This window comes from Bubalus kerabau, chromosome 3, assembly GCF_029407905.1.
Source record: "Bubalus kerabau isolate K-KA32 ecotype Philippines breed swamp buffalo chromosome 3, PCC_UOA_SB_1v2, whole genome shotgun sequence".
In the NCBI taxonomy this organism is placed as follows: Eukaryota; Metazoa; Chordata; class Mammalia; order Artiodactyla; family Bovidae; genus Bubalus; species Bubalus kerabau.
Genome location: NC_073626.1, coordinates 42,025,317 through 42,046,453, shown reverse-complemented (window position 1 = coordinate 42,046,453; position 21,137 = coordinate 42,025,317). Strand labels below are relative to the sequence as shown.

The following is a 21,137-nucleotide window of genomic DNA, read 5'->3' as shown; positions in this document are numbered from 1 at the left end:
TCTTTTGATTTTTTTTCAAACATTTTGTGAACTACTTCAGACATACAAAAAGATAAGAAATAATAAATGAATACCTGTGTTTATGTAGCCCAGATTACAAGATAAAATATTGCCAGTAGAGCCAAAACTTTTGTATATCCCCCTTCCTGTCACAACTACCGCTCTCTTTCAGACGTTGGTTTCAAATAGTCTCTCATTAAAAAAAAAACAACACAGTTTTCCTTCAAACACTAAAAGCAAGTGTCCTAATGTTTAAGAAGAAAAATACTAGGTTACTTCTTGCCTTTTCTTTTCTAACTTGAGATTGTATTCCCCCATTTGAAAAGGCTGGAATTCTCAGGTTTCTCCACAAACCTAAAGCACCTTTAGAAATCTTCCATGTATGACAGTGAAAATGATTATTTGATGACCGAGAAGAGAAGGAAATAGGCTAAGTCCCATTCTAGTCCATCTTGTCTGTCACCAGGAGAATTTCCACAGGTCAGTGTTCCACCTTTGCCTCATGGATTTTTTTAAAACTGCTGCTTTTAAGCAGCCATAGTCTCAGGTTCTGCAAATGGTCCTTTTATTTATCTATTTTGATACCGCTTATGAGCAGCACTTTTTAAAAAATCCATGAGGCAAAGGTGGGACACTGACCTGTGAAAATTCTTCTGGTGACAGACAGGATGGACTAGAATGGGGCTTAGCTTACTTCTCAGTATCTTCAACTCTCTGGCTTACAGAAATCTCCTGGGAGTTGCCTAGAACATTTAGAAGTGAATAGACTATCTATCCCTCTTTTACTTTCCTTCCAAATAACCCATTACCCTTAGGTTTTTTTCCTTACCTACTCATTCTGACTGCCTCTTACTTTTGTTACAGAGGACCTAAAGAGTAACCTTAGGCCTAAGTTGTTTAAGGAAGAATCAGGAGATTTATAATTAAAATTTTGACATTGTGATTATTACAATTAAAACACATTTTTAACTACCAGTAGGGAAAAACGGGGTTAAACCTGGTAAGAAGGATGGCTTGCTGTGGAAATAACTAATTGTCATAATGTGGTAAGTTCTGCTTTGCTCTGCTTATATAGTTACTTGAAGTTCCTTCTGGCCTTAACTGCCTGGACAAATTATAGTGGCCTTACTGTAGCTGGTATTATTGGAAGACTGACCTGTATTTCATTGGATTTGCCAGCTCATGGAGAACCAATGGTGATTTCTTCTGAAGTTTGCAGCTTTGACTTTCCTGATGCAAGTGCTTTTAGCTACTAAGTAGGTTTTTATTTTGCACTGTGTGTTTACTAATCTCCTAAGTATCGACTGTCATGCTGTACCAGCTCTCTCTATCTGTAGCCCTTATGCTCTCATCGCACTGTATTTGTATACTCTTTAGAGTGTAAACATTTCAGATGAGCATTTGCATATGAAATGAAGCAACTTTTCTTGACTTTTTTGTATATAGACTTCCCAATAGAGAACAGTCATTCTAGATTTTTGAGGGCAAGACAGAGGGGTGGAGCTGCTTTGAAAAGTCTGTTACAGGAAGACCTTTCAAGTTAATATTTATTGAGCTATTCAGTGGAAGGTGCTAAAGATAAGATGGTACCTGTCCTCCAAACCAGAGTGATCATACTTAGCAGAATGTGAGTTACAGAAGTCGTTTGAATGAATGTCTGTTCTCTGCTTATAAAACAAGACAGAGTGAACAGATACTGTAATAGAGTATAAATAAGTTATGGAGAAGGAGCAGAGATTAATTCAAGCTCAAGATACGCAGAAGACTTCATGGCAGACAGAGTTCTTGTTTCAGCAGGACTTTGAAAAGTAAATAAGAGAAAAGGTTTGCTAGGAGGGGAGAATGGAGGGTATTGCTGTTTATGACTTGGATAAATAAGAAGTTGGAAGCTTAAAAGTGCCTGGAATATTTGGTGTGAGTTGAAACATTGAGTGCATGAAGGAATAATAGTTTGAGGGGAGAGGCAGGAAAAACTCTTGATGCCAAATCAGCAAAGGCTGTGAACTTGAAGTTGAGGATTCGGGGCTTTATTCTTCAGCCCTGAGATTGTTTCTTACTGGCTGAGGTGGAAAAGGACATGGGGTCCCCCAAATCATTGCTCTCATGACCACTGTAACCAGTAGGAGTGGCTTACTTTTCAGGTGTATTGGGGTGAAGGTAAGACTCTTGAGAAACCCACAGCCCAGAGTCTTCCTCAGTGAGGGCATAAAACTTGACTAGTTCAGTTTTTTCCTCAGTATTGAAATTTTAGCCTCCAGAACACATTGATTTTTGCTTTCTGCAAAGAACAAAATTCTCTCCTTTTTTTCTAATTCAATTTTTATTTTATATTGGAGTATAGATGATTTATAATGTTATTCTCTACTGTTCTTAATTCAGAAGTAACTTCTGTGAGTGGGCTCCCCTGTCCATGGAATTCTCCAGGCAAGAATACTGGAGTGGGTAGCAATTCTCTCCTCCAGGGGATCTTCCCAACCCAGGGATCAAACCTGTGTCTCCTGAATTGCAGGCAGATTCTTTATCATCTGAGCCACCACAGAAGCCCTTCTGTGAGTGGACTTGCTGTTAATTTATTTTTTTATAAAACATAAATTGTTTGGGTCTAGGATAGGACTCTATACTTAAAGGGCCACCTAGTAAATATTTCAGGCTTTGGGAACCATACAGTTTCTGATGTAACCACCCAGTTTTGCCACATAAGGTGAAAGCAGCCATAGACAGTCCATAAACGAATGGGCATGGTTGTGTTCCAGTACAGCTTGATTTGCTGACTCTTGTCTAGAATTTTCTTGCATTTAAGCCAGTTTCGTATCTGGAGGGGAAGAAAGAATAGGGCAAGTTATTATTGCGTAACCAGTTCCTGTAACTCCGGCAGCTGTGGCTCACAGTGGCCATTATCTTTTGCACTGTACTGCCTTCATATGTCTAATCCTAGACAGAAGTCTTTTCTTCCGTTCTCCCTCCTCTCCGTCCTGCTGTACCTTCTCAAATATTTTGAGTGCTCAGCATGTAGCAAATGGTAGTCTGAGCGCTGGGGACAAGTGGTGAGCAGGCAGAGTCCCTCTCTCAGATCAGTGGAGGTGACAGTCAATAGCAAACAAAGCAGTTACAGATCGTAAGGAGCCCAAGCATTGTGCTGAGATGGAGGGTGACCAGGAAGGCAGTGCCTCTTGTGTAGCGTAGGGGAAGCTTCTCTGAGGAAGTGAAGGTTAAGCTGAGGCCCGAAGTTGAGAACGAGTTAATCCTGCAAAACCTGACGGGTTTTTTTTATGACAAGAGTCAGGAGATAGTCATCCTCTCTTCCTTTTCCCTCTGAATGTCAGTATAGACATGGCATGGATAACATTTAAATTGTCATTAAAAAAAATACTGAGAGTTATTTTATAAGATTTTTTCCCCTCCTTTCAGCTTTATAGGCAAGGCTAAAAGCAGTCAGCATAGGTGGAAAGTTTCCGACTTCTGGTTAGTTACGCATGTACATAGTGAGTGTGCGTGGAAGAGTTGGCTGCACAGTAAAGGATTGGGTGTTGCGGCCTGTTGCGTAGAGCTCCGGGGGTGTGGGGTTTGTCAGTACGTTTGTGTAAGGTCAAAGCCTCGTGTGTCCCGTGTTGCTGCAGCCCTCCTGAAGGACGTGTGCTGCGGTGGGCTGGTGGGGCCCTCTGCTGGCCACTGTCGCTCACAGTCCTCTGCCTGCCGCAGCCAGGAGAGGCTCTCAGGAGGACATCTCAACTGGTTAGGCCCTGGGATCTTTGCAGGTCCCTGTCATATTACAGGCTCCTTAGGTCAAGCCTTAGAGGAATACTCACAGGTAGGCTTGTGTATTTCCCTAACTCCTGTGCTCTCTGCTTCTTCCTTCTCTGTGGCCCTTTGCTGACTGGTGTTCCTTGCTTGACTGGCTCCTGGTGCTTTGGTGGAAGGGAAGGAGGTAGGTGTGGGCTGAGTGTATGGACTGAGTGCTGCTTTTATGTTTTCACCTGCTGTCTTTGGCAGCTAAGTACCCAGCTACAGCTGCTTAACTCTACTGACAGGATGTTGACAGATGCACAAAATAAATATAAGTCGGGTATGTGTGTGGTAGCTTTTGAAAATTTGTACAGGAGGAGCATGTTCTACTTGAAGTGACCGTCCTGCAGAAACCTTGACCTAGATAAATTCACCTTTTTGGCTTGGTTTGGGGTTTTAAGTTTTTGTTATTGGGGTATTTTGTTTGTTTTGTTTGTTTTTCATTTTTATTTTGTCCCAACATTTTCCTTTATAGTCCACCATTAGATATTGATCAGTTGAAGCTCATTTTAAGACTCGTTGGAACCCCAGGGGCTGAGCTTTTGAAGAAAATCTCCTCAGAGTCTGTGAGTTGATGTCTTGATTGTAATTATCTGCCCTGTTGGGAGCCCCTGCCACTTCCCTTCTGTCAATCTGTACTTTGACCTGGGTATGTTTGTAAGCACATGTGCCCTCTGTGTGCTGACTCCAGGATGAGGTGTGTGTGTACGTGTACCTGCCTGCTCACATGCATGAGTGTGTTTTGTTTTCTCTCTATCTGGGTACAATACTGGAGCATGGGAGCTTGTGTTGGGCAGTCGTATCACAGTAAGTGAGATTTGAGATTCTCATTCATTCCAGGAGATGGAAAATTTGTTGTCTCCATTCTCCAGCCCTGACATCATCTTTCTCAGAGTTTCACTCAAGGGCTCCTTTCACTTTTTTGGTTAGTATTTATCCTCAAAGCATGAGCGTTACCCTCTGTCAGTCTAGCTTTCTCACTAAAAGAGTGGAAAGTGCGTTGCCTGCACTCCCTTGCCCTTTCCCAGGAGTTACTTGCTTTTTATTGCCTTGGAATAGACAACTTGCACATCCTGGGTAAGGTGTGTGTTCTCCACGGGGGTCTGTATCTACCCAGTCTCCAGACCGTCAGAGGTAACATCCCCACCCCTAACACCTCGGATCCACAGGATGAGGGTTGTAAATCCTTCTCCCACAGCCTGCCTGTGTAATTACAAGTTTGAGTACCCTGAGAAAAATCTTTGGAGCTTAAGCCTTCCTGCTTCTAAGCAGGCATTTAGAGAGAAGCCATGGGAATGTGACTCTGGCTTACTTGGGCTTGCTTGGTCATTTTCTTGGGCTACAGGCATGAGAGAAATTAGGAAAGCCCAGTCTTTCTCCCTTTTCCCATCTGTCTGCTGCCAGGCAGTTGGATAAAAGGGGAAAAGAGCTGTGAAGCCAAGTTCCAGCTGTGCCTTCTGGATTCTCCTCCCAGTGTTTCTAACTGAAGGATTCCTTTGCCCTGTTGGAAAGACTGCTGGGTAGCCAGAGGCAGGCTTTTCATTTGTTTCATTTACTTATTTAAGATGAGGAAGCAAAAGCACAGGAAGACTGGGACTTGCCCAAGTCACGCACTGAGTCACTTGACAGAGCTGAGTTTACATCCCAGATGTTCTGATAACATGTTCTAAACTTTAATCTCATGCGATTGCACACTGTTTTGAAAGTCATTGTCAGAGTTATCTACCAGAGTGTCAGCCAGAAGTGTTTTCTTTTTGCTTTTTGAAATGCAGGAGCTGGATTGGAGTGAATCAAAGAAGAGATGAGACAATGCTTAGAGAGGACGGTGCCTTTTTGTTTTAAATGCTTTTGCTTAGAAAGATTGTCTAATAGAGAGGACACGGGGCAAGAGAGAGTGGGATTAGGGAGGAGCTCAGTTTATTACTGAATAGTGCTCATGAGACTGAGATAGCAAGTGCATCCTCTGTCTGGAGATGGCCACTAGCAGCTCTTTCTCAGTCTTCTCATCCGCCCTTAGCCATCTGCCCTAGAGATATGTGCTGGTAGAAGAAAAAGGGTGGGTATAAAATGATAGTATTTACCTGTTGTAATCCATTTTTTTTTTAAGTGCCTGCCCTAATAATGAAATGTCTTTATGTGAAATAGGGCGCATCATACATTTCAACATCTCTCGCATAGAGTTGAGCATAATACAGAAGTTAAATAACATGGCATTGAGTATAGGAATAAGAAAATGTGTTTTTTTTTCCTCCTATGTAGTTACAGTGAGTACATAAAAAGTAATTTAAACATTGAGAAGAGTAGACAAGATTAATTTTATGTTAGTAATAGTGCTCAAGTACCAGTTTATTGTAGAAGCACATGATGTGTGAAACATGATGTCTAAATAGCAAAGCCAAGTGAGTAAAATTGTTTAAAGCTTTTCAACATGAAAAACGTATTAGTGATGGAATGTAGTAAACAGAGAAAGCCAATAGGTATATTCCTTACTCCTGAAAAGTAGTGAAGTGATGCCATTATTATTGATTGATGGAATTCAGTCAGTAAATACTAGGACATTCTGAGGAAGAGAGTACAGTCATAGTTGGACTGACGGAGAACAAGTTAGCATGTGCCGTGAGAAAGGGGGTAAATGAGTCATGATGGATGTCCAGAGAGTATTTTTTTGGCTGATGACCCAATACCTAAAGTAATCAGTGAAAGGACAAAAATAAAAAATAAATCATATGAAGAAGACAAAAGCCCTTTCACTGACTCACTTTCAAAATTTTTGCTGAAAATATTTTATTCCTGAACTCCTGACAAAAATGGGATATAATAACCTATTTGACTAAAGGAGACCAAAAAAAAAAAAAAAAAAAAAACCATGGAAATGTACAGACCAAGTTATTGTTCATAGAAAAGAGAAAGGTGGCAGGATTTTAACATTTTAAAACCCAGCTGATACTACTGTTGCTGGTTTAGTTAGTGACCCCCTTTTGTTTCTTTCTCTTAGCATGCAGAGTACTGTTTGTTATGTAATTTGTTTAGAGGTAAACCTGAATTTATTGAGAATGTTAGAAGAACTTCACACCGTCTTTTGGATTTGCTGGCCTGTCTTTGGGCCAAGGAGCGTGAGAGGCAGGGTGGAGCCGTGGCTCCAGCTCTTTCCTAACAGCCAGCTTTAAACATGTGTTTGTAGTAATCTGACCACTAAGGAATTTAAGTTCTGAGGATGAGCTCAACTGGAAAGATCATTGAGAGAAGCCACAAAGAAGTGCAATTATTTGATTACAGTACTTACTGAAAATGGTGCTACAAGAGAAGGAGGGAATTAATAAATACCAAGAAAGGGAATATGAAAAGGTTTTTATTGTGCTGAGGATTTTAAAAATCCCACCACTCTGCTTTAACAGCAACACATGATAAACAGTTCTTGTGGTTGTGTTAAAATTGATGGACCAGCTAAAAGAGAGAAGGTTAGAGTGCAATGTATCTACATCTGCATACATTTGGAAAACCTCAGAGTTCTGCCTTTGTCAGATCAGATACTCAGTGTTTTGCCAGCTTCCTCCCGGATGTTTTTTAAGCGAAGTCAGTCTGTTCACCTGTTAAAGGGACTTGTGGGAGAAATCACTGTGGCATGCTGTAATACGGCAGCAGCTGTGACTTCTGTTTTGTCTCTGCTGTTAGCTTCTCATTTTCCCCCACTTCCCCTTCACTTACCACTGTGTGTTTGTGGCATGTATTTTAAATGTATCACTAACTGCTGTCCTTGAAGCTTGGCCTTGCGTGTCAACACACATACCACCTTGGTCTTACATTAGGAGGGGTGGTATTTTAGAGAATCACCAGAACCTGTGCCACAGAAATTTAACCTGTACCTGAAATGGTTACATTGGACATTTTATTTTGTCTGAAGTTGAATCAAAATGTTCTGAATCCTCTTCATTTATCCCACAAGCAAACAGGTTGTGGCCATCAGTACTCGGAAACAGTTCTCTGGCTGGCATCCCGGATCAAGGGGCAGTCTCTTTCCAGGGAGCGTAAATATTTAATGTTAAAGATCATGCTAAAACCAAAAAAAAGTTTTTCTTCTCCACTTGGCCCATCACTGGCTCCATGGCTACTAACTCTCATGCCATTCACAGATGCATGCTTTCACGTGCAGCCCTGGGCCCTGACCTGGGGTGGGTGGGGTGGGTGGGAGTAGATTTTTTGTTTGGGGGTGGCTTTTTGGCCTTTTCTAAAACTTTTTGAGTTGAAAGTTATTTTTTGCACTGTATGCTTAACAATGCCCTTGACTAGGCATCTTAAGATATTAACCAGCTTCAGCAGATTATGCGTCTGACGGGGACTCCCCCTGCTTATCTCATTAACAGGATGCCAAGCCATGAGGTGAGAACAAATTGACTGTGCAGGAGTATCTAATTCAGAAGGCCACATTCGCATTTTATTGCCACTGTATAACCAACACAGATTGTAACGTCACTGAATGTTTGCATGCGCCTCTAGGGCGACTAAGGCAAAGACTGCCTACCTGCTATTACAACACTTGATTTTTGGGATTAAAATGTCACCCAGTCCTGTGAATGGAGAATATAATGTATAGACTTGTACATAGAAAATGATGTTATTTATGAATTTAGTGCTGAAGAGGAGGTTTGTGTTTTCCTAGGGTCCTATGCCTACAGTCAGGGTATGCTACCACTGAATAATGTTTAATTGAAGGTGTATTAACTGAAGGCCTTTAGCATGTTTTCCTATTTATCCATTTTCTTAATGACCAAAAGAAGAGCCTTTATTTAAAAACACCTCTAAAATATCTAATGCTGAAAAGTTCTATATTTAAGATAAAATATGCAAATAATGTAGAAAACTATGAACACTTAGGGTTAGGTGCCTTTTTTTTGTTTTTACCAGTGCTTGGCTATTTAATCTAAGTCTCCTTTTACCATCAGAGGTGATTGGGGCACTTCTTTTTAAGATGTCCTTAATCTTTTTGGGAATCAGGTTAGCCACATGGCTTTATTCAGGTAGTCTTTTCATTTATCTTTTTTTTTTTTTTTTTTTTTTTTCATTTATCTTATTAGAGGTAAGACTGTTCTCTGTATGACGTGGTCTCTCTCACCTCTGTTTTCCCTTCTTTTATCTGCATGCTCAAGTAGGAAGGGATAACAGGCTTGTCAGTAGTTCAATTCCTAGAGCTTTCTTTTCAAATCGAGAAGATTCTCAGCTGCTTCTCAAAGAGGGCCTCTCCTGTTTGCTCTGCACACGGTGTTTAAGAAGGTGAAGTTATTAAGAGGAACAAACTACTATGTGTAAAAGAAAGCTACAAGGATAGGAAATACAGCATAACTCTATATGGAATATAATTTATAAGAAGTTTGAATCACTGTTACAGACCTGAAACTAATATATATTAGTATTAGAGATCTAATTTATATATATATATGTAAATTTTTAAAAATTTTAAAAGATGAAGTTGCCCTAGCAGCTAGAACTTTTTCTAACCTTGTTATGTGTGTGTGTATACATACATACATAAATATATATATATACCTTTACTGTTGAGCTGTATTAAAAACAGGAATTTCAAGGAGGTAGTTTAGATTTAAAGAAGTTTTATCTCAGCTATTCAGACTGATTATGAGATTTTTTTTTTTCTATGAAACAGGGAAGGTCATAGATTTAATAGCTAATACGTGAAGCACACATTTATGAACCATTTGTATTTATATGATTATTCTCAAGACCAGTTTTTATTTTTGCCTTTATTAAGAGCTATCAGTCCTTGAACGTATTTTAGTACCTTGAGTTCTTAGAATAAAGGCCAGAAATTATCAAGTTGAAGCATCCTTAGAAAATGAGAGCAGGCTTTCCTTTCTAAAGGCAACAGTGATAGCAGCTGATGTTTATTTGAGCTCTGCCTCTGAATCCAAGGACAGTGCTAAGGAGGGTGTTGGTTTGTTATTGCAAGTCCTCCCTTCAGCCCTTTGGGGTTGACACTGTTGTTAATCCCACTTCATAGATGAAGAACTCAAGACTTAAAAGAGAGTAAGTAATTCAGGTCTGTCCCACCCCAAGAACCAAACATTATAAAATCTGAATTTGTATATAAATGTTCTTTTGTGTCAAAATTTTACTTGGAAGCTCTCCCACTAGTTTTATCTTGCTTGAGTATCAGGATAACCATATGATATAGGCAAGCCAAATACTGATATCTAATAATAATACTAATATTTTACAGATGAGGTCATTGATATGCTAGTTAAGACTTGCCCAAGAAGATGTATCTCATAAGTGGTAGGGGAAAGATTTCTGCCTAAGCTGTGTAACTTATAATCCACTATTCTTTATTACTCTTATTAAGTTGGTTTAATATTTTTTTAAAATGTGTTTGAACCTCTTAGCATAATATAAAGCTTATGTTTATTTCCTTGTTACCAAAAATATTTTGTTGACAAGGTTTAATACTGACATCCTTTTAATATACTGAGAGTCCCTGCTGAGATCAGCTCATCAAAAGATGGTTGATCTTAGACTTTCTTTGGGAATACTAAACCCTATGCCAACTTCAGCTTTTTTAGGAAGACTGTCTCAGGAAGGGCTCCTTCTTAGATATCTTGGCCTCATAATTTTAAACTTCTGATCATGTGACCAGAATGCTAATGAAAGGGAACTTAGCTGGTTAGTACTTTAGTTCACTTGAAATTTTAACTGGGAGATAGCAGGAATAAATAAAGATGATGATGGTAAATAAGAAAGTTAGGATGGCAGTGAGAGAGAAGTCTGTGATGAATATCAACAACATTCATAAACATTGACGCTAGCAGACTTTGTCAGTTAACACTTACTCATGACAGGACCAGGAATCTTTGAGAGCAGTAAAAATATTGAACAAAGCCATTTTGAAAACCCTTTGTTTTACAGGCAAGAAACTACATTCAGTCTTTGACCCAGATGCCGAAGATGAACTTTGCAAATGTATTTATTGGTGCCAATCCCTTGGGTAAGTTGACTGTATCCTCGTCTTGTGGATATTGAATTGGCCATGACATAGTTAGGGATCCTCTGGACTAATATAATACTGTTAATGAAATCTCGGAAGGTGATAAATAGTGCTGTGTTATCCATGTTTGTGTTGTCAGACTGTTTATCTCATGACATGCGTATAAATATATGATCACAGAATTTGATGGGGGAAGTAAGTGGGAACAGTGAAGAAAGGAGAGAAAGCAATGGGAACGCTGGGAGAAGAGACCTAGGAACACGGAAGAGAAGCAGAGGGAAGCCTGTGACCCAGTCACCACTGCCGTTGTTGGCGGAGTCTGTGCTGAGGCTGGAAACAGCTGAAGCACAGAGGGTGGTTGGCGCCCCACGTGGGCGCCCTGCAGTGTGGCACACCCTGCCTGCGGCTCCCCAGTGCTGCCGAGCCTGTCGCCCTCGCGTCCTCTTCCCTTCCCCGTCCTCTTTTGCCTTCAGACACCTAGCCATTCTCTCTTCTCCATGAAGCTTTGAAGAATGGCTCCATCTTCCTTCCTATCACCACCATTTCCAGGGTCTTTGGCGAAGGGACGTGACAGTTGTGTGCTGCCTTGGCTGAAAAGGAGCTGCTTTGTTCCTTAAAACTGGGGGCTGGTGTGTACTTCTTTTGGTCCCCAAAAGTGGCATTGCCTGAGGTCCTAATCCCCTGACTCTAGGAAAAGATGGGGGACAGTGCTATCCAAAGAAAGGCAACGCCAAAGAACATGCAAACTACTGTACGGTTGAGCTCATTCCATATGCTAGCAAGGTCATGGTCAAAATCACTCAAGCTAGGCTTCAGCACTACGTGAACTAAGAATTCTAGATGGACAAGCTGGGTTCAGAAAATACAGAGGAACCGGAGATTAAATTGCCAACATTCATTAGATCCTGGAGAAAGCAAGAGGATTCCAGAAAAACATGTACTTTCTACTTCATTGACTGCTAAAGCCTTTTTGACTGTGTGGATCTCAACAAACCATGGAAAATTCTTAAAGAGATGGGAATATCAGACCACTGTACCTGTCTCCTGAGAAACCTGTATGCAAGTCAAGAAGCAACAGCTAGAACCAGATATGGAACAAATGACTGGTTCAAAGTTAGGGGGTATGACAAGGCTGTATATTGTCACCCTGCTTATTTAACTTACATGCAGAGTACATCATGCAGAATGCCAGGCTGGATGAAAAATAAGCTGGAATTCAAAGATTGCCCAGAGAAATAATTAACAACCTCAGATATGCAGATGTTGCCACTCTAATGGCAGAAAGTGAAGAGGAACTAAAGACCCTCTTGATGAGGGTGAAAGAATAGGGTGAAAAAGCTGGCTTGAAACTCAACATTCAAAAAACTAAGATCATGGCATCCTGTCCCATCACTTCCTGGCAGATAGGAGTGGAAACGGTGGCAGGTTTTATTTTCCTGGGCTCCAAAATCACTGTGGACGGTGGCTGCAGCCGTGAAACTAAAAGTTGCTTACTCCTTAGAAGGACAGCTGTGACAAACCTAGACACTGTATTAAAAAGCAGAGACGTCACTTTGCCAACAAAGTTCCATCTAGTCAAAGCTGTGGTTTTTCCAGTAGTCAAGTTCAGATGTGAGAGTTGGACTATAAAGAAAGCTGAGTGCCAAAGAATTGATGCTTTTGAACTGTGGTGTTGAAGAAGATCTTGAGAGTCCCTTGGACTGCAAGGAGATCTAGCCAGTCCATCCTAAATGAAATCAGTCCTGAATATTCATTGGAAGGACTGATGCTGGAGCTCCAATATTCTGGCCACCTGATGCAAAGAACCATCTCATTAGAAAAGCCCCTGATGCTGGGAAAGGTTGAAGGCCAAAGGAGAAGGGGGCAGCAGAGGATGAGAAGGCTAGATAGCATCACCAACTCAATGGACATGAACTTGAGCAAACTCCAGGAGATAGTGGAGGACAGAGGAGTCTGCCCTGCCACCGTCACGGTCGGACACAGCTTAGGGACTGAACAACAGCAACAGAAAAATCAGACATGGCCCTCCCTATGACGAGAGTGGAGCAATGCTGTGATAATACAACAATCAACCTTCTTATTTTTCTGAAGTTGTATGTCAGTAGTATGTTTTTAAATCTCAGTTTCGGTCATTCCTCTGCTTAAGGGTCCCAGCAGCTGTGTTTCGGGTTTAGTTTCATCCTTCTGAGAGCTGACGACAGCCTCTTCAGAAGTTGGAGTGAAGGCTAAGTGGCTTTACCTTTCTAAGTACTTTACCCACAGTGATTGCTGAAGAGCGGTTTAGTGTTCCTATGATAATTCTTACAATAGCAGAGATGCTCATGCTCGGAAGTGTTGAGCTTGTCGGCCTTGGAGATGGAGAATGTGTCAGGGCTCAGCTGGATCACTCTCATGTCTAAGAATAAATCCACAGACTCATCAGGGGTATACAGAATTCTGCCAGGGTTGGTTTGGGTCTGTATCTGCCCTGGTTTACTCTCACTGCCTTTGTATGATTTATTTATACTGTATTATCTAGTTCAAGGGTCTGTGAGAAGCTCTCTTTGAGTCATTAAGTACTGTAGGATATTAGGAAATTATGTTGTAAGCTGGTAGCTTCCTTGTCTGTCATTCTGTTATGAATTTTTTCATCATCTCAGCTCATGTTTTAGGCATGGCAATGCTCACTGTGATTTCCTGATGGTTGGCTCAAAGCGATTTATTTGTTCATTCATTCTTCCAGGGAAGGGGGGATATGTGTGTCCCAGCAGCTTATTGGGGTCACTTCCATCCTGATAAGCATCCCCCTTCTCTGGAATCGTGACATTTAATCCTTCAAAAAAGCTGGATACCACTTAGCACTGTAGACTGCAAAAGGAGGCTTTGGGCCACCTGCTTCCCAGCACTGCAGTTCTCAGTGTTTACACAGACCTGTCAGTCCACTGCCAAATGCTGGCGTCGTAGAAAGAGTCTCTTCTTACAGGCAGAACATGGTGTAACCTGACCAGGAACTCGTGCCCAGCATGTTAACCCAGCAGGAATACACCAACAGTGTAAATACTGACAGCCCTCTTTTGTCAGTCTCTGACTTCATGTGTCACCATTATTCTCAAAACATGAAGTAAAACTTAAGTTGCTGTTTGCGTATGTATTTGTATCTGTCAAGGTCTTAGAGGAATCTTTTTCTTAACCCTGATCTTATTTATCAAGGTGTTGGTCATTTTACCCTGGGGTGGCAAAGGCTCATCATATGATCCAGACAGCACCTGATGAGGTTATTGTTTCTAAGAAGAGAATATATGTCTAGGCAATTTTCTGAGTGCTTTAAGGTGTAAGCTTATGAACTTGACACATAAATATTCACTTTGTTACTGTATTCCTTTGAAATCCACATTTCTCTTTTAGAAGAAATTCAACTCTGGAATTGAGCCTGAAGGATGGGGGTCTTTTACAGCCTCCAGTGTACACAGCGTGGATCTCTTCAGGAAAAGGACCCCCCCACTCCCCACCAGCCCTTGACTACCCATCCCTGCCCCCTCCCACATTTAAAGAACAAACAAGAATTTGCAAAGCCACAAATGCCTTTGCTTCACAACAGTGATAACTGTGGTCTTTATTATTTGTCCTCCCATGTGCTACCATTCTGAAACTCAAAACATCATCATTTATAGGAATTAGATGGGAAAAAAAAAAAAAAACCACGATTCTGTGACCCCCAGCTAATGAAATAGTTGCTGGGAAGGAAAATCAGTGGATGCTGAAAGCTATAAGTGAAAGAAACTGATACTCACCTAGTGCTGACAGGGTACTTGCTTAAGGCAAAAAAGAAACAGCTTAACCCAGTGATCAAATTTAGCATCATTATTAATGGGACAGATGGCCTTAAGGTACCATTAAGTACACAGCATCACCTATGAAATATTCTTGCCAAACATGTTTAACCCAATTCTTACCAAATTTTAGATTTACCAGGGTTTTCAGAAAATACAGGGGATAGAGGAAAACAAGGGTACAGATACATGATAGCACAAGACAGTTTTGTGGGGGAGTCTTTTCAGGTCAAAGTTAGGAAAAATGGGGGTTAGAGGCGGGGGGCGATTATTCTACAAATAGAAGAGACTAAGGAAATTCAACAAAATGCAATGCATGGTCCTTAATTGGATCCTGAAGGCAATGGCACCCCACTCCAGTACTCTTGCCTGGAGAATCCCATGGACGGAGGAGCCTGGTAGGCTGCAGTCCATGGGGTCACGAAGAGTCGGACACAACTGAGCGACTTCACTTTCACTTTGAACAAGTTACTAGATATAAAAAACACCTTTAAGATAATTGAAGAAAGCTTAACATGACCTGGATTTTAGATGATGTTTGGGGATTATATATTTGTCAGATGTAATAACAGTTTTATGATTGTATAGGATGCCATCTTTATGGTGAAACATTTATAGGTAAAATTGCATGTCTGTAATTTTATTTTAAAATGATTCAGCAAAAAATGTATGTATATACAGATAAAGATATAAAGTAGGTAAAATATAAATAATACATCTCAGAGCAGATACTTTGGAGAATGTTTGGGTATGAAGGATCGAAACTCTGTGTTTGCTTAATAAGGCATAAATTTTTGGTAACGTGTTAAAAACTCTTCTTTTTTCCTTCCCATCCGTGGTACTGACAGCTGTTGACCTGCTGGAGAAGATGCTTGTATTGGACTCAGATAAGAGAATTACAGCAGCACAAGCCCTTGCACATGCCTACTTCGCCCAGTACCACGATCCTGACGACGAACCGGTGGCTGATCCTTACGATCAGTCTTTTGAAAGCAGGGACCTCCTTATAGATGAATGGAAAAGTAAGTCATAGCAGGGTGAACATCTGCCTTTTTGAGAACCTAGATTTAAGAATCTTTCTTAGGTGAGCCACTAACCAAAGGCTGTGAAGGTGGGGGGAGTTTTTTCTGGTTGTATCCAGCTCGTTAAAACTTGCAGTGAGGGTCTCTTCCGTGGAATGGGTATGTTCCTCTGTTGTAGATGATGCCCCTCTGGACCTTTGAGGTGCTTCTGTCTGGTCTGATTTTGTGCACAGCCCCTCACATCTGCATAGAGCTTTGAGGTTCTCAGAATTTCTGCATTTATACTATCTCTTTGAGCTAAGTAGGGAATAGGGAATTTTTACAGCTTTACAAACAATAGAACTTAACAAACAATGAAGAGCATTTATATCTTATCTCTTAGCTTAGACCTAGTTAAGGATACAGCCAGAAATGGAACCCAGGTCTCCTAGACCCAGTCTCATCTTCTTTTCATAAAACACAAATCCAGAACTTGAGTTAAATCCCAAAGCCAGGATTATCTGTTGCTGTAGCATATGGGGGACTCCCCTTGTGGCTCAGCTGGTAAAGGATCCACCTGCAGTGCGGGAGATACGGGTTCAATCCCTGGGTTGGGAACATCCCCTGAAGAAGGGAAAGGCTACCCATTCCAGTATTCTGTATAGTCCATGGGGTCGCAGAGTCAGACACAACTGAACAACTTTTTACATTTCCCAAATAATTGGTTTGCTACTCTTAAGCATCTTCTCCAGAGAGCTTTTAAAGAGGAGGCACTGGATGACCCCAAAAATTGTTCTTCTATATGCATCCTTGAACTTTTGGTCACACGTTCACACACAAGCAATGAGGCCCGTTGAATCAGTAGCCTGGACAGGGAGGGAAGGGACTTGAGCTTAGACGTTAGGGTGGCTTCCCAGCAAAGTGAATGTCTGAACTCTCACATCCTACTTTTCCTTCCTGATTCCTAGGCCTGACCTATGATGAAGTCATCAGCTTTGTGCCGCCACCGCTTGACCAAGAAGAGATGGAGTCTTGAGTGTCTGGTTTCTATTCTGTTGATCCCACTTCACTGTGAGGGGAAGGCCTTTTCATGAGAACTCTCAAAATATCATTCAAGTGCCTCTTGTTGCAAAGATTTCCTCCATGGTGGAAGGGGTGTGTATGTGTATGTGTGCGCGTGCGTGTGTGTGTGTGTCTGACTTTGTGGGAGGGTAAAACATGATGAGCAAACTATCACAGTGACTCTACGTGGAGTGACAGATGCTCCGTGGCGGCCTCTGCTTGCTCTTGTTCATGAGAGGCCACGAGGCAGGCAAGAGCTGCCACCTTGTATGGTTTTTTAAAAGCAAAGTAAAAAAATATTAAACATCCCAGACCCTGGTCATGCTTTTGCCATCTTGGCCTCTCCTGTGGCCCCACCTTGATGCTGAGGGTCGGCTTTGGCCACATCCCACGGCGGCTCACACCTCCTGGCTGCTTCACACGGGGCGCCGTCCCTCATTCTGTGTCAGCCGAAAAGGACCAGCTGGCTTCTGTGCACTAGGCCATGACTAACTTGCTTAGTGTGGTTCTTGGAACTCAGCAGGTATACCTGAAACCATTAAATATGTTTGTGCCTTAAAAGGAGAGGAGAAAGTGTGGTTAAGAGAGTGCAGCAGATGAAGTTCTGAGCCAGGCAAGTAGTCAGGTTGTCGGGCGGCCACGTGTGAACCCGGAGTAGACAGGGCGCCTTCGGAGGCAACGTGTGTGCATGTGTGAGCATGCGTGTATGTACGTCCCTCTCTTCCTCCCTCACCCCGCCCCACCCCCAGGTGTCATTGCCATTCCTCTGCATACCCCACCTTCAGTGCAGAGATTTCTTAAGTACTGGCCCCAGTAGTCAGAAGCTGGTTCCTGCTATCAGTGTACCTCCTGTGTGCTCTTTATTCCTAGCAGAGTGATGATCTGTTTTGCACGTCTTGCTATTTGAGCATGCACGGCTGCTTGTCCTGTTCTCTTCGGGAGGCCCTGGTGCCAGGCAGGTTTGCCAGTGAAGACCTTATGGGTAGTTCAGAACCCGTGTCACCTCGGCTGATGCTAAGGGCAGGTGACATCATCCTCTCTTCAGCCCCCAGGACTATTTTGTGTTGAACACAAGTGATAACTCCAGGTGCTTTTGATGTGAAAACTATGAAGAAATGGAACAGATGGATGTATAGCATTTCCATTCTTGCCATCTGGTTTTCAACAAACTATTTTTGGGGAGCCGTCAACCAGGAAAGATAAGGGTTTGTCCCAGGAATATCTTAGACTTTGGAAAACAAGTCATTCTCTTCACTCCCAGTAACCAATGCTAAGACATGCTAAAAATCAAAGTGAAAAATAAAAGCTCATGAGGCCAGAAACTCCTTTTGCTCTTTGTCTAAATATGATTATTTTTTAAAAAGTGATGAGGTATCTTTTCCACCCTTCTTTGGAAAAGGGTCTTCTTGGCAGCTTAACATTGACTTCCTGGTCTTGGTTTGGAGAGAAATAAATTTTCGTTTCAGAATTTTCTATATGGCAGGAATCCTTTGAGAATGTGATTCCTTTTGATGGGGAGAAAGGGCAAATTATTTTAATATTTTGTATTTTCAACTTTATAAAGATGAAATATCCTCAGGGGTGGAGAAGAGTTGTTTTCATAATTTTCTGAATTTCAGGCATCTTGTGATATCATAAAGGCCCATATATTTAAGCCTTTTATGAAAGAAGAAAGTGTAGATCCACTTCCAGTGTTGGCTGTGTGGCAGAGTCTCATATTTGGGCCAAGATGTTTCCCTTTCTCTGTCACGGCGCAGCACTGCCTACAGTCCAGAGGGACAGGGTGGGACCTGCAAGTCAGCTGGCGCAGGAAGGAAGGAGGCAGCTGGTGGTGATCACACCTCACCCAAGATCTGCCCCCTCTTTAAAGGAAAACGAACGCAAAGTCCTCATCTCCTTTATATGCAGTTCAAATCCTCATGATCCACAGCAAGTGAACTTTTATCAGCCATGTTTTGCTGTAAATGCTAGTGTGATTTCCTACAGAAATACTGCTCTGAATATTTTTTTTCATAAAGGTCTTTGCATATGAGACCATATACATGTTAAGAGGCTGAATGTGCCAGGAGCCCGGACTCAGCTGGAGGAGCCTGTGGAAGAAGAGCTCCTTGGTTTCTGAGCGCAGTGCTCCCATCTCCTGATTTCTCTGAACAGGAAACAAAAGAGAGAATGAAGGAAAATGCTGTCTTATTTGTATTCATGAACTTGGCTGTAATCAGTTATGCCATATAGGATGTCATACAATACCACTGGTTAAAATAAAGCCTATTTTTCAAATTTAGTGAGTTGCTCAAATTTATTGTATTTTCCTCTTGATTGTTTTTGTTCAGTGCACAATATAGCATTATATCAGTGGTCTTTCAGCCGCCGCCTGGCATATGTTTCTGACAGATCTTAATGTGACTCCTCTAAAATGTAGAAGACGTTGATAGAGCTCCTTGTGCAGTTTATGGTGAAGCAGATCAGACTCTTCAATGTGGGTGGGAAAAGCAAAGGACAAATAAACAAGATATCACACTACAGTCTACACTTGGCTGTCAGAGCGGCCTAGGACAGAAGAGGTCAGCATACTGGGGCCCAGGGACCAAATCCCATCTACCTACCACCTGTTGTGTAGCCCCCTAAAAGTGGGCTTTTTACAGTTTTAAATGGTTGAAGTCAAAAGAACAATATTTTTGTAGCATGTAAAAAATAATGTAAAACTCAAATTCCAGTGTCCATAAATAAAGCTGTGTCAGAACACAACCACATCTGTTTATGTGTTGTCTGCGACTGCTTTTGTGCTACCACAGAGTTGAAGAGTTGTGACAGACCATATGGCCTACAGTCTAAACTGTTCACTCGCTGACTCTTCATGGGAGTTTGCTGACCCCGGCCTAGCATTTAAATTTCCTCATCTGAAACATGAAGTTTGTTTAAGTATGAGTTCTTTTCAGCTCTGACGTTCTCAGACTGTCTGTACAGACCAATGCTTTTATTTAAAATTGTAGGGAGAAGTTTGGATGTGTACACTGTTCATAGACTTTTGAGCAAATGTATTTGATGCGTCTTCTGTTGCATGGCCCTTGACCATATTCTTCAAAACTACTGGATTGCATCACAAGATGAAAGAGTCACGAGGTCTCACAGCTGTTCTCAGGGCCTGTATTGTGGTGCTTCCTTTCTCAGTTGCCCAGGAATGCTGACGGGGGTCCCAGGGTGGGTCGTGAGGCCCAGCCAGTGAGGATGTGAAAAGTGCAGCCAGGGGTTTTGTCCTGTGCTGTGTTGGTCCTTGACTGGCAGCTGGGAATGACAGGGATAGAAGGCAAAGCAGGCACAAGCTCTTGTCCTCATTCTTACCCCCCTCCGTTTTCACATGTGATACATCAGTCCCTATAAAGAGCAGACCGTTGTAGAAATATTTTGCCTTTCCATACAAAATCAGTGCTGTGACGCAGCCTTCCTCCTAGGCTGCTGAGAGCAGAGGGCCTGCTTAGCTCAGGGAGACGGCTGGCACCAGAAAAATCTCACCTAAAAGTGAATCCACTTAAAATGGGGACCAGAGTTTTCATTGTATATTGAGGATTGGTGAGGGGGTGGGGGGTGGGGAGAGGAAGTCTAATGGGGACTTTCATCATGAAAACTGAACAGAATTATAAAAGCTTGTAATTTCAAAAATATTCAAGAGTTACATGATTATTTTTTTGAGTAAAACCATGTTTAGCATCTTACAATATTCTTCCCATCTCATTTTTGCAGCATAATCATAGAGGGAATTTTTTCCAAAATACATGAGATCTGTGAGTTCCCTGGCAGTCCAGAGGTTAAGACTCCACGCCCCCACTGTAGGGGGCACAAGTTCAATTGCTGGAAAGGGAACTAAGATCCTTCATTCTGCTCAACAAGGCCAAAAAAAAACAAAAAATTGAGATCTTCCTCAGTTTTCCTATGGACCTCAATCTCTTGATATTCACATTGTTCTTTTTTATAAGTGGTCACCTTGGTGATCACCTTATCACCTCTCCCTTTACTGTTACCCTCTGAGTCTGCCAGATCCCACAGTTTCCAGTGGCTTTGCTTGAGATTTGAGTAGTTTTCTAGTGTTATTTGTCAAGTTCATCAAATCCACTATTGGCAAAATTTGTAATTATTGCAATTAATCTGCATTATGTTTACTGTTTGTCATATGCTTACAATATGATCAATTAGAGACGAATAAAAGACTAGAATGGGTAGGATGGGCACTTGTTGGTTTATCTCATGCAGCCCATACTGGACCTGGCCCAGGTCCCAGTCCCCTCCCCTGCTTCCTTATCATCTGGGATAGACAGGCACCTCCGCCCTCTGGAGAGCGGCAGGCCAGTGAAGGGCTACAGCGGCCACTTTGTTCCCCTCTTCAGTGCTTCTCGCCACAGCTTCATGCCACTCCCCCCCCACACCCTGCCCCCGTGGCATTGCTCTAAAGGCACAGTGCTTTCTCTGTCACCTGGTCTTTGTAGGTGATAGTCCCTT

At 41.9% G+C, this 21,137-nt stretch overlaps 1 protein-coding gene across 5 annotated transcripts in view; it reads left to right on the top strand.

Moving 5' to 3' along the window:
* MAPK14 (mitogen-activated protein kinase 14) overlaps positions 1 to 18,927 on the top strand; it is a 75,202-nt gene extending 56,275 nt beyond the window's left edge. For 2 of the 5 annotated variants that reach the window (XM_055571597.1, XM_055571595.1), the window contains exons 9-12: positions 8,081 to 8,160; positions 10,696 to 10,774; positions 15,432 to 15,605; positions 16,553 to 18,927. In XM_055571597.1, coding sequence (XP_055427572.1) covers positions 8,081 to 8,160; positions 10,696 to 10,774; positions 15,432 to 15,605; positions 16,553 to 16,620 — 401 coding nt within the window. In that variant the 3' untranslated portion in view covers positions 16,621 to 18,927. Of the gene's footprint in view, positions 1 to 4,269; positions 4,350 to 8,080; positions 8,161 to 10,695; positions 10,775 to 15,431; positions 15,606 to 16,552 lie in introns of those variants that run through there. The other 3 variants (XM_055571596.1, XM_055571593.1, XM_055571598.1) reach the window with 2 other exon arrangements.
* Positions 18,928 to 21,137: the final 2,210 nt, after the last annotated feature.